Raw genomic sequence first — 15,223 nt, forward strand, 5'->3', positions numbered from 1 at the left:
ATTTAAAAGAAATAAAAATAAAATATTTAAAAAATTTGAAAAAGTTAAAATAAAAAACCTTTTTGGTCTGACATTTTTTTACATTTCGGTTTTGAAAATTTCTTTTCAGTGCACCTCTAATTTTAACCACTTGCTGAACACGGTGTTTACACCCCCTTCCTGGCCATTTTTAAGTATTCAGCGCTGCAGTACTTTGACTGACATTTATTCAGTCATGCAACGCTGTACTGCAATGAATTTTATACATTTTTTGGGGGGACAGATAGGGCTTTCTTTTGGTGGTATTTAATCACCACTGGGCTTTTTATTTTTTACTATATAATGAAAAAAGCACTGACTTAAAAGTCTCGTCCTGCTGGTGTGCTGGTGACATCTGTATTTAAAAAGTTGTTCCATGTGAGGCGCCATCTGCAGTAATTTCAAGCACCCATAAATATCTTGGGATTTCCGGTAAGGAGATCTATGAACGTTGGGTAAATAAACACCAAATATGCGAAGCCTTAAAATTGCGCACGCCCGCGAAATCGCAAAAAAACTAGCACACCCAAAATTGGCCATAGGCAAGGCTTTAAAAGATTTTATTGCTCATCAGTTTAGTGTTAACAGTGATTGATGGCCCTAAAATTATTGCTCTCACTGCAACATTCGCGGTGATATGTAACAAGTGCTGCGTAATTGGCGCAATCGTCGTTTTTGACAGGTCCCCTTAATGGAGACATCAGGGGTCTCTAAGACCCCTAATGTCACCTAGGGACCCCCAGAGAAGCTGATGAAGCACAGATCTGCTTCACCAGCTTCTCTCCGGTTTCTGTACCTGTGGATTTGTCAATCGCTAGGTGAATGGTAAATAGAAGCACTCACGCACCAGCTCAGTACTCGAGTTAAATGGAGAGCACAGCATCACCTGTCACCTGCCAGGTGGAACTTACTTCAGCCCACTGCCTATTAGCCCAGTTATAGTGGTATAGTTATAGTTATATCAGCGCACTAAATCATGCAAATCACTGCTATGTTGTATATTACATATTCCTTACCTAGGTGTTTATTGTCTCAACAGTTGTTAGTTTCCAATTATTCTTATGACATTCTTCATTAAGGTAGGAATAGACAAAGTTTTAGCTTTGTGTGTATGTCCTTGGTGCAGCAAAAGCGTATGTGGTAAAGTAATATAAATCTACTATACTGTACTGTATAATCCATTCAAAACGTGTTATGGGTACGTTACATGCCTATGTTCTCAGCTATAACTGCCAGTAATTATGTGGAAGTCAGCTACTATAATACATATATTCTATTTATACAACCAGTTAAGCATGAGAACAACATGCAGGATAGCATAGTCAATATATACAGAGTGATTTTAATGCTTAATCAGATAGTTATGAAGCTGTTACTCTCTAAAATCTAAATGTTCAAAGGAACCTATTAGCCAAGTCAAACAATGACATCATATATACGGTAACAAAATATAGTTGATGGATAATTTATAATCTTACTCCAGCCTATCTCCTCCTACACTGCAGCGATGGAATGTCCCTCGGCAGCCTCATGTCCTATACACTATGTATAGAACATGATGATTTATGGGACCTTAGATAGCTGCAGTGGAGGGGGAGAGAGGCTCCAGGGACTGGTCTAAGAGCAAACCAGCTCCAAGGATCAGATGAGTAACTTCTTTATTTTCCTCCCTATACACAAACAAGTACTTAATCCTTGTAGTGGGGGGTCATATATTTATATATATCAAAACACCTCTGTCCAAAAAGGCACTGCTCAAGCGCACTCCCACCATACATTGCATCATTGTCCCTGGAAACTGTTGGCACCTCCAACAACTACTCGAAATTTGTGGGAAAATTGAGTACAACTTAGCTGGGCAATGGTACCACCTAAATAAAATCTTAAAATTCCTTTTTTGGACTTTACTTGCCACTGAGAGCATATACGTTAAAAAGATTTTGCTAGCTCACAATCTGATATTTTACACTTCAGCTCTTTCTCCCACTTAGCTACATAGTAAGGCACTCTTGGGGTAACACATGCCAACAATAAAATATACACTATATTGCCAAAAGTATTGGGACACCCCTCCAAATCATTGGATTCAGGTGTTCCAAACACCTACATGGCCACAGGTGTATAAAACCAAGCACCTAAGCATGCAGACTGCTTCTACAAACATTTGTGAAAGAATGGGTCGCTCTAGGGAGCTCAGTGAATTCAAGCGTAGTACCATGATCAGATGCCACCTGTGCAATAAGCCCATCTGTGAAATTTCCTTGCTGCTAAATATTCCACGGTCAACTGTTAGTGGTATTATAACAAAGTGGAAGCAACTGGGAACAACAGCAACTCAGCCACGAAGTGGTAGGCCAGGTAAAATGACAGAGCGGGGTCAGCGCATGCTGAAGCGCACAGTGCGCAGAAGTCGCCAACTGTCTGCAGAGTCAATAGCTACAGACCTCCAAACTTTGTGTGGCCTTCAGATTGGCACAACAACAGTGCGTAGAGAGCTTCATGGAATGGGTTTCCATGGCCGAGCAGCTGCATCCAAGCCTTACATCACCAAGTGCAATACAAAGCGTCGGATGCAGTGGTGTAAAGCACGCCACCACTGGACTCAAGAGAAGTGGAGATGTGTTCTCTGGAGTCAAAATCACGCTTCTCTGTCTGGCAATCCATTGGACGTGTTTGAGTTTGGTGGTTGCCAGGAGAACGGTACTTGCCTGACTGCATTGTGCCAAGTGTAAAGTTTGCTGGAGGGGGGATTATGGTGTGGGGTTGTTTTTCAGGGGTAGGGCTTGGCCCCTTAGTTCTAGTGAAGGAAATTCCTAAGGCATCAGCATAACAAGACATTTTTGACAATCTCATGCTCCCAACTTTGTGGGGACAGTTTGGGGATGGCCCCATTCCTGTTCCAACATGACTGCACACCAGTGCCAGACTGGGATGCCATTAAAGTTCATGTGTGTGTATAAAGGCAGGCGCCCCAATACTTTTGGCAATATAGTGTAGTGTATATGACTGAGATTATACAGGTGAAACTCTAATAATTAGAATATCGTGCAAAGTTCATTTATTTCACTAATGCAACTTAAAAGGTGAAACCAATATATGAGATAGACTCATTACATGCAAAGCAAGATAATCCAATCCGTGATTTGTCATAATTGTGATGATTATGGCTTACAGCTCATGAAAACCCCAAGAACCCCAAATCCACAACCTTAAAAAAGTAGATTATTACATGCAATCAATAAAACAAGTATTGTACATAGAACAATATCGGACCTCTGAAAAGTACAAGCATGCATATGTACTCAGTACTTGGTTTGGGCCCCTTTTGCAGCACTTACTGCAATTACTTTTGCACGATATTCTAATTATTCGAGTTTCACCTTTATGTTGGGGTGTTTCCTCACTCAAACATAACTTTTCCATTGTTGTCAATTCCCTGTGTACTTGGACCCTGCTCCGCACCTCCTAATAAAAATCTTGAAGTTGGAAATATCATAACCACTGCCCTTGTACAGAAATAGAATCCACAAGCAAAGATGTAAGCGGTTTCAATCTATTCTCTGCCAATGCCCAATAGTTCAGATAAATAACACTTGCACCTCAAGTCCCAGCACAAATTCTAGGTTGCCTATCACTGGTGTCATAAGTCCATAATATGCAGAGATCTCATAAGTCTTAATAACAGCATCCCATATCTTTAACATGGGGTAGGCACCTCAGAAGATCTCTATTAGAAGGACGTAGAGCAGGGGTAACCCACAGTAAGGTTACTGGAGGAATTGGAAATAGGTGTGCCTCTATTTGCACCCAAAGCTTTGCAGAAACCTTTATACCCCCTTCTTGCCTCCTGCACGTTCTTATTGCCCAATAAGTGTCTGGGCGAAACAACTGGCAATTTCCTTTTTTTGGCCTATTTATGTACCCTCATTATTTCATCCTTCTGAATAATATTAAAGTATTTGTGTAGCCAAAATGTTGGCAAAGGGAGAGTTAGAACCCTTGTCAGGTTTTTATTGTTGTCTGTGTCCCTGTCATGGAGATTCACCCTCTCCATTTGTCCTGGTGACCACTATCAGTAATAGGAAATCCAAAATGTTATAGTTGTCACTGAATAGAATTAGAGGAAATCTTCCAATGGGGATACCGGTACGGGTGACAAGGGTCTAAGAAGGGAACTTCACCTCCGGGACAGGAAGTAAAGGGAAATTTATCCAACTAGATATTAAAAAAAACTGACAGAGGTTTTGCAAAACTGACTGACAGAGGCCTTGCAAACTCTAGAGAAGCGGCTCTAGAGTTTGCAAGGCCTTAGGCGAAACCTAAACATGAGGCCCCTCTCAGGCCTGTGGGGTCTTACCAGGGCTCTGTGGGGTTTAACCAGGCTGGTGAGACCCTGCAGAGCCCTGGTGAGACCCCACAGAGCCCTGAATAAATTAGGGCTCTGTAGGGTTTTACCAGGGCTCTGTGTGGTTTCACCAGTCTGGTTAGACCCCCTCCGTGACCTGGTGAGACCCCAAAGAACCCTGGTTAAACTAGGGCTCTGTGGGGGTCTCGGCAGGGCTCTGTGGGGTCTCACCAGTCTTGGTGAAACCCCACAGAGCCGTGGGGAGACCCTACAAAGCTCTGATTTAGTCAGGGCTCTGTGGGGTCTCACTAGGGCTCTTTGGGGTCTCGCCAAGGGCTCTGTGGGGTCTAACCAGCTTGGTTAGACCCCACAGAACCTTGGTGAAATCCCAAAGAGCCCACCAGGGTAGGGTCCCAACATGGTTCTGTGGGGTTAAACCAGGGCTCTGTAGGGTCTCACCAGCACCAGGGCTCTGTAGGGTCTCACCAGCACCAGGGCTCTGTAGGGTCTCACCAGCACCAGGGCTCTGTAGGGTCTCACCAGCACCAGGGCTCTGTAGGGTCTCACCAGCACCAGGGCTCTGTAGGGTCTCACCAGCACCAGGGCTCTGTAGGGTCTCACCAGCACCAGGGCTCTGTAGGGTCTCACCAGCACCAGGGCTCTGTAGGGTCTCACCAGCACCAGGGCTCTGTAGGGTCTCACCAGCACCAGGGCTCTGTAGGGTCTCACCAGCACCAGGGCTCTGTAGGGTCTCACCAGCACCAGGGCTCTGTAGGGTCTCACCAGCACCAGGGCTCTGTAGGGTCTCACCAGCACCAGGGCTCTGTAGGGTCTCACCAGCACCAGGGCTCTGTAGGGTCTCACCAGCACCAGGGCTCTGTAGGGTCTCACCAGCACCAGGGCTCTGTAGGGTCTCACCAGCACCAGGGCTCTGTAGGGTCTCACCAGCACCAGGGCTCTGTAGGGTCTCACCAGCACCAGGGCTCTGTAGGGTCTCACCAGCACCAGGGCTCTGTAGGGTCTCACCAGCACCAGGGCTCTGTAGGGTCTCACCAGCACCAGGGCTCTGTAGGGTCTCACCAGCACCAGGGCTCTGTAGGGTCTCACCAGCACCAGGGCTCTGTAGGGTCTCACCAGCACCAGGGCTCTGTAGGGTCTCACCAGCACCAGGGCTCTGTAGGGTCTCACCAGCACCAGGGCTCTGTAGGGTCTCACCAGCACCAGGGCTCTGTAGGGTCTCACCAGCACCAGGGCTCTGTAGGGTCTCACCAGCACCAGGGCTCTGTAGGGTCTCACCAGCACCAGGGCTCTGTAGGGTCTCACCAGCACCAGGGCTCTGTAGGGTCTCACCAGCACCAGGGCTCTGTAGGGTCTCACCAGCACCAGGGCTCTGTAGGGTCTCACCAGCACCAGGGCTCTGTAGGGTCTCACCAGCACCAGGGCTCTGTAAAGCTCTCTAGGGTCTCACCAGGGCTCTGTGGGGTCTCACCAGCCTGGTTAGACCCCTTCAGGGCCCTGGTGAGACCCCACATAGCCCTGCAGCTGGTACCCTACACAGCCCAGGTGAGACCCTACTGGTTAAAACAGGGCACTGTGGGTTCTCACCAGGGCTCTGTCTGGTCTCACCAGGGCGAGATAGGATCTCACCAGCACCAGGGCTCCGTAGCGTCTCACCGGTGCTCTGTGGGGGTCTCACCAGCCTGGTTAGACCCCTTCAGGGCCCTGGTGAGACCCCACAAAGCCCTGGTTAAACCAGGGCTCTGAGGGGGCCTCACCAGGGTAGCAGGGTTCTGTGGGGTCTCATCAGGGCCCTGTGGGGTCTAACCAGCCTTGTTAGTCCTGCAGAGCCTTGGTGAGACCCCTCAAAGCCCTGATGAGACCCCACAGAGCCCTGGTTAAACCAGGGCCCTGTGGGGGTCTCACCAGGGCGAGATAGGGTCTCAACAGCACCAGGGCTCCATAGGGTCTCACCGGTGCTCTGTGGGGGTCTCACCAGCCTGGTTAGACCCCTTCAGGGCCCTGGTGAGACCCCACAGACCAGGGATCTGTGGGGTCTCACCAGGGCTCTGAGGGGTCCTCACCAGGGAAGCAGGGTTCTGTGGGGTCTCACCAGGGCTCTGAGGGGGCCTCACCAGGGTAGCAGGGTTCTGTGGGGTCTCATCAGGGCGAGATGAAGTAGATATGGTGTACTCTCACTGTATAGCAAGATTTTGGGTTTGAGAGGCAGTCACACTGCACCATTGGCCATCTTTTCTGGAGATCTTCTGGAAAGTAGAATTCTCATTTCTGTACAGGGCTGCTATTAGAATTCATGAGGCCCCCTAGAGCCCACCTGCTCTCCCAGTGGCATTTCTAGGGTTGTTACCCTAGAGCACCCCCAGTGGCACCCTAGGAAAAGAAACTGCAGCATGTGTAGCAAACTGTGGGCATGGCCAGATGGCTCCCGCAGTGACAGTGGCTTATGAGCAGGGCTTGAAAAATCCACTTGTCCGCTCATCTGTGATGAGAGGATGGCGGAGCCCGAAGAGCAGCTTCCCGGCCGGCCATTGTAATTACACGGCCGGCCGGGAGTTTTACATTCAAGCAATCGAGCGTCTCGAGACGCCCGATCGCTTGTATTACCAGCAGCTGTCACTGCCGTTGCCGGTCCTGAGATCTGATGTGCTTAATGCGGCCGGGAGCGGCACAGCTCTGTGACAGGAGATCAGTACACGATCTCCCTTTGATCTACTCTCCAGGCCCGGAATGCAGGGAGTGATGTATATTACATCACTTCCTGCATTCAGTGTCACTTTCCAGCTACAGAAGCTGATGAAGCAGATCTCTACTTCATCAGCTTCTCTGGGGGTCCCTAGGAAAGTAATACAAAAATTAAAGAAACATAGAAAAGAAATAAAGAAGCATTAAAAAATTTAAAAATATTTTTTTTTTTTTAAAGTCCTCCGCCCCCCACATACACATGCAGATATGCGTCGGGTCCGCCTACGTGCGAAAACAATGATTGTGCCTATTGCGCCGCACATGTTACACATAACCGCGAACATCGGAGTGTGAACAATAATTTTAGGGCCATTAATTACTGATAACACTAAACTGATGAGTGGTAAATCGCTTTAAGCGTCGCCTATGGCCAATTTTCAGTGTGGTCGTCTTTTTTGCGAATTTTTGGGCGCGTGCAATTTTAAGGCTTGACATGTTTAGTGTCTATTTACCTGACGTGACCCCGTCTTTTATGTTTTACCAAAAATATGGGTAAGAATAAATGTTTTATAACATAACAAGGGGTGATTTTATATACCACCAAAAGAAAGCTCTATCTGTCCCCAAAAAATGTTAACATAAATTGCAAGGCTATAGTCCGGTCTTGCTGACTGGTGACATTCTTTACTGACTGGTGAGACACCCTAACATTTTTCAAGCCCTGCTTATGAGGAATAGGTTAAATACAGTCTGAGCCTACTTGCTGTATGCACTGCACACATAAACCAAAGTCCTTGTATCTACAAAATATGCCTTATTACAACTTTAAGCTGTAGGAGTACTCACCATCTTTTTGCGACAATGCTTTGTCAATGAAGTCTGAGGCTTCTTCAAAGTAAGAGCTGAGGTCAAATGTTGGTCTGTCATTAGCTTTAATACCATGATAGGTAATGCCTGTTCCTTCATAGAAAGCAGTATTTGTGTTTACATGCATGAAGGAATTCCCTTCTGCAGCATTTAGGATGTGAGTGATTCCAAGGCGTTGTAATCTCATTATGTTCTGGGCAATAAACCTGAAAGACAAAATGTTTTCATATTTAAAAATATATTTCTGGACATCTGTATCCCCCTGTATCTGCCAGGAAAGAGTGTATGAAAACCAAACTGAGGCAGAATACACGACAGCATGTGTTGGAACTTCTAGCAGCATGGATGGAGTGTTTGTTTTTTTTAAGCATGTACTCTTTATTGAAGCTAGCACATACAGACAAACCAGTCTTCAACTCAAGTGGTACAGAGGCAGAACTTTTGGTAAACAGCGAAAAAAATACAAAAATGCAAAAAATAAAAAAACATATAAAATATGAACAAGTTTGAATCTGAACCAAAAACCATCACAATCACCTTGAATACCTCGTTAAGATACCCAAGCGGGTTAAGATGGGACCAGAAGGGTTTCAGAAAGTAACAATAACAACTTGGGGGACGTCAGTTTAGAGGAACGTTAAAGGACATCTAGAGCACCCAGAGATCCAGTCAATTTGACAGTGTGGTACCATTCCTTATCTTGGAACAATAACATCACCTCTTTCAACTGAGTCGTTGATAGTTCTGTCACTATAAATGGGGTCCAGGTGGTGAAGAATTTATCTGTGTAAGTGCAATTATATTGGGCATCAAGCTTGTCTAGCGACATCAGCTAGCGGAGTAGGGTGTGTGTTTTTTAGCATCAAACAGGCAGGCTTCTCAGCAGCCTAGAGAGAGTCTTTTAGAAACCAAAGTGAGGCAGTGGACATGAAAGCATCTTTGGGGGTTTCAAGCACCCTGGAGAGTGTGTCTATTTTCAGAACCTAAGGCAATTGACATGACAGCATCAGTGGTTGCTTGCAGCAGCCTGGAGAGAATGCCTGTTTTCAGAACCTAAGGTGGTAGACATGAATGACAGCATCTGTGGGTGTTTGAAGAAACACACTAAGCCTGCAGCTTTGCAGGAGAGAAAACGGGAGCGAAGTTGGGGATTGTTACAAATACCCAAATACCCAATCTTGACTGGATCTTGTTAAGTTCTACTGTGCAAGAGCTTTAAGTTAATGGTGAAAAGTGCCCCATAAATTGTTGTGTAATTATCAATATATAAATAAAGCAACCACAACATAAACTGTTCTAAACCGTAATGATCAAAATCATTCTTCATTTGTACAGATGCTTTTATCTAGAAATGTGTTAGAAAACAGGAAACGGAACAAAGGCACTGTCATTTAACTACTTGCCATCCGCCCGTTGCAAATAAACAGAGGGCAACAACTTCCTTTCTGCAGGTCGCCGTACATGTACGGCAGTTTTTTATTTTTGGCTCGCAAGCGACCCTGAGCAGAACACATAGCCGTCCGATCGCTTGTACGGTGCCAAGGATTGTGCGAGCCCCTCCACTGCCGGCTATCCCGGGCATCGCTGTCCCCCGTGTGGACCCGGGACCTCGGCTCTCTCTCCATCAGATTATTTGGGGGTCCCTAGGTAACATTAGGGGTCTTAAAGACCCCTGATGTCTCCATAAAGAGGACCTGTCACTGTATATTTGCTATCTGTCGTCAGACCAGGGGTGCCCTCTTACCTGGGGTCCGGCGGGTGCGACGGAGATCGTAGGGTCCTTCTTGGGGTGAATTTGTACCTGGCGGCAGGCTGCAGGTGTGCACATGAGCACATGCATGACATGCGAGCGTGACGTGCGCATGTGGCACTCCCGTGGCTCCTTAGTCACTTCGGGTGCTGATCATTGCCGGGGAGGGCCTACCGAGCACTCCTTCTCTCCCAGCTGTCCCATTGGTTCTCAGGGACCTGTGGCTTCCTGGTTGCCGAGACAACGGGGGCGCCGCTGGCCCCTGCTTGGTTTAAATCCCACCCAGAGCCAAGACTTGTTGCTGAGTTATTATGCCATTCCCAAAGCAGCTACGACACCTCATTTCCTGTTTCCTGTCTCCCTTCCCTGCTATTTGGATCTCCTGGTTATCGACTCTTGGCTTGCCTTACCGTTTATGATACTCGCTGCCTGCCTCAACCCGGACTGTACTCTGACAACGCATTTTGGATCACCCTATCTTGTACCTCAGCCTGGACTCTGCTTCTGGTATTGTTGCCTGCTATTGGGGTACAATCCAGCAAACAGGGGGACTTCGCTCCTTCCCTAACACTATCACATAGGGGACTTGTTAGGACTATGTGATAGCAATAAAGTTAAGGGTAAAAAAAATAGTCACAAAGTCCCCAGCCACCATGTACACACGCATACAAACGTAAATATGTATCAGTTGCGCCTATGTGCGGAAACAATTACACCACACGTTACATATCACTACAAATGGCGGTGTGCGAGCAATAGTTTTAGGGCCATCAATCACTTTTAACATTTAACTGATGAGCGGTAAAAGATTTTAAAGCGTTGCGTTTTTTTGCAATTTTGTGGGCAATTTTAAGACTTGACATGTTTGGTGTCTATTTATTCGACGTGACCCCATCTTTTATATTTTACCAAAAATTTGGGTAATAATAAATGTTTTATAACATAACGTAGGGAAAATAGGTTTTTTTTTTCTAAATTTTCTGTACTTTTTTCATTATATAGTAAAAAATTAAAACCCTAGTGGTGATTAAATACCACCAAAAGAAAGCTCTATCTGTCCCCATAAAATGGTATAAAATTAATTTCAGTACAGCGTTGTATGACAGAATAAATGTCAGTCAAAGTATTGCAGCACTGAATACTGAAAAGGGCCTGGACAGGAAAGGGGTATAAATACCCCGGTCAGCAAATGGTTAAATACCACCAAATGAAAGCTCTATCTGTCCCAAAAAAATAATATACAATGCATTTCAGTACGGCGTTGTATGACTGAATAAATGCCAAAGTACTATAGCGCTGAATCTATGTTACCATTTGCATTATCCATTTTTAATATTGTCCGTACGCTATTTTACCTAATCTCTTTCTCTGCATTAGAGAGAAGTGATGAGAGCGGTGCTAACCTCCAAGGAAAGATCTCTACTGCTCTGCTCTTGTAAAAATGCAGCTTCCAACAAATGAAAGCAAGAACAGAGGACAGGACTGGAATGGGCCACATTATTTTGTGCAGTGATGGTCTCTGTCCCTTGTGCAATATAGGTGCATGACATATAAGAGGCAGGTGTGAAAAGTCTATGACCTCTGGGCTGTGCAGCCAGAGGAGCTGAACCCAGAGATCAGGGAGAGTCATACAACCTGCATTGTGCCTGCACAGCAACTGGAAGACATTCTGGAAAAGCCACAAGACACATAGGGGGCTGTTTATTACATAAATTGCATAGTTTTTAGTCCAGTAAAACTGTACGCTTATTTGTTCTATGCGAAAGAATGAGAGAGGAAGAGAGGAGGGAGGGGCGGGGGGGGGGGGGGGGGGGAATAAAAAAAAGGCTTAACGCCACTTTTCTGGCAAAATCGACCTTTAAAAGGCCCTGCGCCAAATTCAAAAAAGTCCTGTCCCCAGCTTAGGTAGCTTTACTGACACTGGCACCACTTTAAGAATTAAAACCAACTCTGATCTGGTGTACAGAGAGACGGCAGTGCTCAGAGTGGACCATGTGTGTACTGGAAACTGTCATGAATCTGGCAACTTCCCTTTAATTGGCAGCTAGGACTCCAGGCCGCTGCTGTCCTAGCAACCAGCTATGCATCCTTAGCCCCTTTCAGCATCCGGCCGGCAGATTCCCCAGCTGGTAGCTGAATGTAAACAAGGGGCGAAGGATGCTGGCTGACATCATGTCAGCCAGGGATGCTAAAACGCTTTCCGCTACACAGCCTCCTAGCAGCCAATGATACCGCTAAGTGGGCGAAGCCTGATGGGGATGCTGAGGGACTAGTTCCCCATCAGGTCCACTTTGCTGCTGATTGACAGCGGGCAGTATGGGCATTCTATTGGCTATGGAATTTGCCCACTGCTTGATGTCAATCAGTAGCATAGTGGAACAAATGGGCAACTATTACCTCAGCATCGCCATCAGGCTCTGACCCCAATGTTGGGAACAGTTATGGGTGCACGCAATTTTTTATATTTTACCAAAAATTGGGTAATATATTGTGTTTATGTGCACTAAAATTAAGTGTGTTTTTTACAGAAATTTGGGTTGTATAAACAATTGTGCTAATATCATGCGACATTAAAAATTGCAACTGACCCTTTTTTTATTCTATAGGGTTTCTGCTTTCAGGAAATACTGTATATAATTCTGTGGGGAGGGGGGGTTAAGTCATCTTCAGGCTTAAAATGTGCATTTTAACATGTAAAAACGACACTGGCAGCAAAAGGGTTAACACATGGGGAAATTCCATTTCCTCTGGCCTAGGCGCATAACCTTACATTTTGTAATATAAACTTTAACTTGCCATTTAAATGCCCACATTGCCACTTTTCAATAGCCTTCTGAAATATTTTACTATTCTGCTAAAGTTTAAAGCAGAACTGTAGATTAGGGATGGGCTGCCGCTTCGAGTTGAGCGTCCTGTATACAGCATGCTATATACAGCATTCGATATACAGCGATCTTTATACAGCGTTCTATATCAGAGTTGTGTACTATAGCAGTCAGTCATACTGGTCTATTATAGCAGTCGATCAGAACAGTTGATACTAACAGTCGATTATTGCAGTAAACATCATGTCAGAAAGGCCAAAAAGGGCAGGCAGACACTCCCATGCAGCAATAAGAGGGCAAGCAGCCTCTGTGTCCGCAGGCCAAAGTTGTGGTCGTCGGCGTGGACAACGCAGTGATTGACCATGGATTACGTCGGTGGATCAATGTTTTGGGTTTTAAGACTTGTCAAAAACATGTCTTTTGTTTTTTTCCAAATAAAGGATTTTATCAAAAGTCTGGACTTTTTAATAACTATTTTATTTAACCCTTTAGTAAATGGGTAGCCTTAATCATTCACAAGAGGGGCGCAACATCTGGGTGCACCCTTAATTAAAGGGGCACCCCAATGCAAATAAGCCCCCTTGCCCGCAGACCCCCACAACCACCGGATCAGAGTTGTGGGGAAGAGGCCCTTGTCCCCATCGTCAAGGGGACAAGGTGCTTTTTCAGGGGAGGGAAGCCCTGCCAGGCCTATGCTCGGAATTTTAGGGGGGACCCCACAATTTTTTTTAAAGGGCCTGGTATGACTTTAAGGGGGAACCCCACCCACTCTTTTTTTTTAACATGGGGTCCCTTCTCAATATTTCTACCGGACCTTAATGGTCTGGTATGACTTTTAGGGGGAACCCTATGCTTTTTAAAAACAAATTTGGTCCCTCCTAACATTCCTACCAGACCTAAAGGGTCTAGTATTGTTTGGGAAGGGGAACTGCACGCTTTAACCCTTTCGCTGCCAAGCCCTCCGGAACATTTTTCAAATCAGCTGGCCAAGCCATTTTTGAATTTTCTGCAATTTTTTCCTACTGATTTGATTTTCAACTGCTGCGTTGCTAGCGTTTGTAAAAGACCCCCCAAACCATAACCCCGAAACCATATATTTTCTGATAGAATAAAAAGATGGTGATACTAAATTTGTAGGCCCTGCGATAATTGCGCAAATGTTTCTCAAATTAATATTAAACCGATAAAAATACACAATTCAATTGATAAAACACACTAAAATCAGTATCAGCGCACAAAAAAAAATAATTTTCTGACTAAATCTAAAAGATAAAACTGTATTGAGTTAATAAATAACAAATATTTGCAAATTTGAAATTGCGCCTTTTTGCGAAAAGGTAAAAAAATTACGGTACGCAAAACTGTAAATAAGCAACTTATGTTAAAAAAAATGTTACGCTGTGTTGGTGTTTGTGTTGTGATAAAATGATACAGGCGTATATTTATTGCAACACAAAGATCACAACGCATGGCAATGCGTCACAAAGCTTTGCCATGCGCTGCCACAGTTAATTACATTTTTTTTAAAGAAAAAAATACATTAAAAAAATCATGCACTGCGATGCGTTCTAACAACGCACTGCAGCGCATGTGCATGGCGTACACCTCAATATGTGTATGTTATGTGGGGGGAGGGAGGGGTTGTGCTTTTTTTTATTATTTTTTTTGTACACATTTTTTTATTTTATTTTTTTTTTACATTTTTATTTTTTTTATTTTTTATTTTTTTACATTTTCTATTTATTTTTTAATAATTTTTTATTTTTATTTTTTTACTGTTGGGGGGGCTGCGGCGAAATATCTGGGGTCTAAATAGACCCCTGACATTTCCCTTTTGAAATAGAAAAAGAAATTGAGGACATAAGTCCTCAATTTCTTTTTCTGCAGCCCCAGCACTCAATGAATGAGAAGCCTCAGTACAGAGGCTTCTCATTCATTCACAAACTAATGATAGTAAAAATATTTTACTATCATTAGTTTCTGAATGGGGAGGAGCCTCTGTAGTGAGTGCTAGTCCCCATTTAGCCCCCATTTATTTGAAGGAATTTTTCATTTTTACTTTTACCTTTTTAAGTCATGTAAAAATCACTGTTCCTTTAACCTCTTGCCGTCCGCCATGGGAAGGGGGTTTAACACCGCGGATGTCAACTGGTTAAAAACTTTTTTTGGGGGGGTTCATTGATTCCTGTCACCTAGGGCAGTACCCGGAACCCCATACACCTTTTATGGCCAATTACTTGCATATAAGATCTCTTAAAGGGGAAAATCGCTTCTGAAAGTTCGACCCCCATTGACTTGCACTTGAATGTTCGAATACGAACCGAACAGGGGGGTGTTCGGCCCATCACTACTGTAGAGCTGCTGCTCTTGCCATAATGACCTCTGTTTGCCCTTCTCCAGTCTGCCCTCTGCAGCTCCGGTTATCTTTGCTAATTCTTCTGGATTTGGAGTCTTCCTCTTTGACCACTGAGTGGCCACTTATGATGTAACTCCTGCATATGTACACATGAGTTGCATTGTCCCAGCACCTGGCTCTTTTCTCAGCAACTTACAGATTCCAGGCAGGGGTGTATCTACCACAAGGCAAACTAGGCATTTGCCTAGGGCGGCACTTTCCAGGGAAAACGCAGCCCTAAACCAATGAGGCGGATAGGGCCAGACTTGCCTTTGGGCTGAGGCTGGGCGCCACGGAATCAGGCAGTGGCGGCTGCATAATGA

At 45.1% G+C, this 15,223-nt stretch overlaps 1 protein-coding gene across 1 annotated transcript in view; it reads right to left on the reverse strand.

The window, feature by feature from the left end:
• Window positions 1–15,223, reverse strand: part of DUSP3 (dual specificity phosphatase 3) — a 133,156-nt gene that overhangs the window by 64,505 nt on the left and 53,428 nt on the right. The window contains exon 2 of the mRNA XM_018566238.1: window positions 7,910–8,136. Within this exon, the coding sequence (XP_018421740.1) occupies window positions 7,910–8,136 (227 nt within the window). The remainder of the gene's footprint in view (window positions 1–7,909; window positions 8,137–15,223) is intronic.

This window comes from Nanorana parkeri, unplaced genomic scaffold (assembly GCF_000935625.1).
Source record: "Nanorana parkeri isolate BGI_ZX_2015 unplaced genomic scaffold, ASM93562v1 scaffold927, whole genome shotgun sequence".
NCBI lineage: Eukaryota > Metazoa > Chordata > Amphibia > Anura > Dicroglossidae > Nanorana > Nanorana parkeri.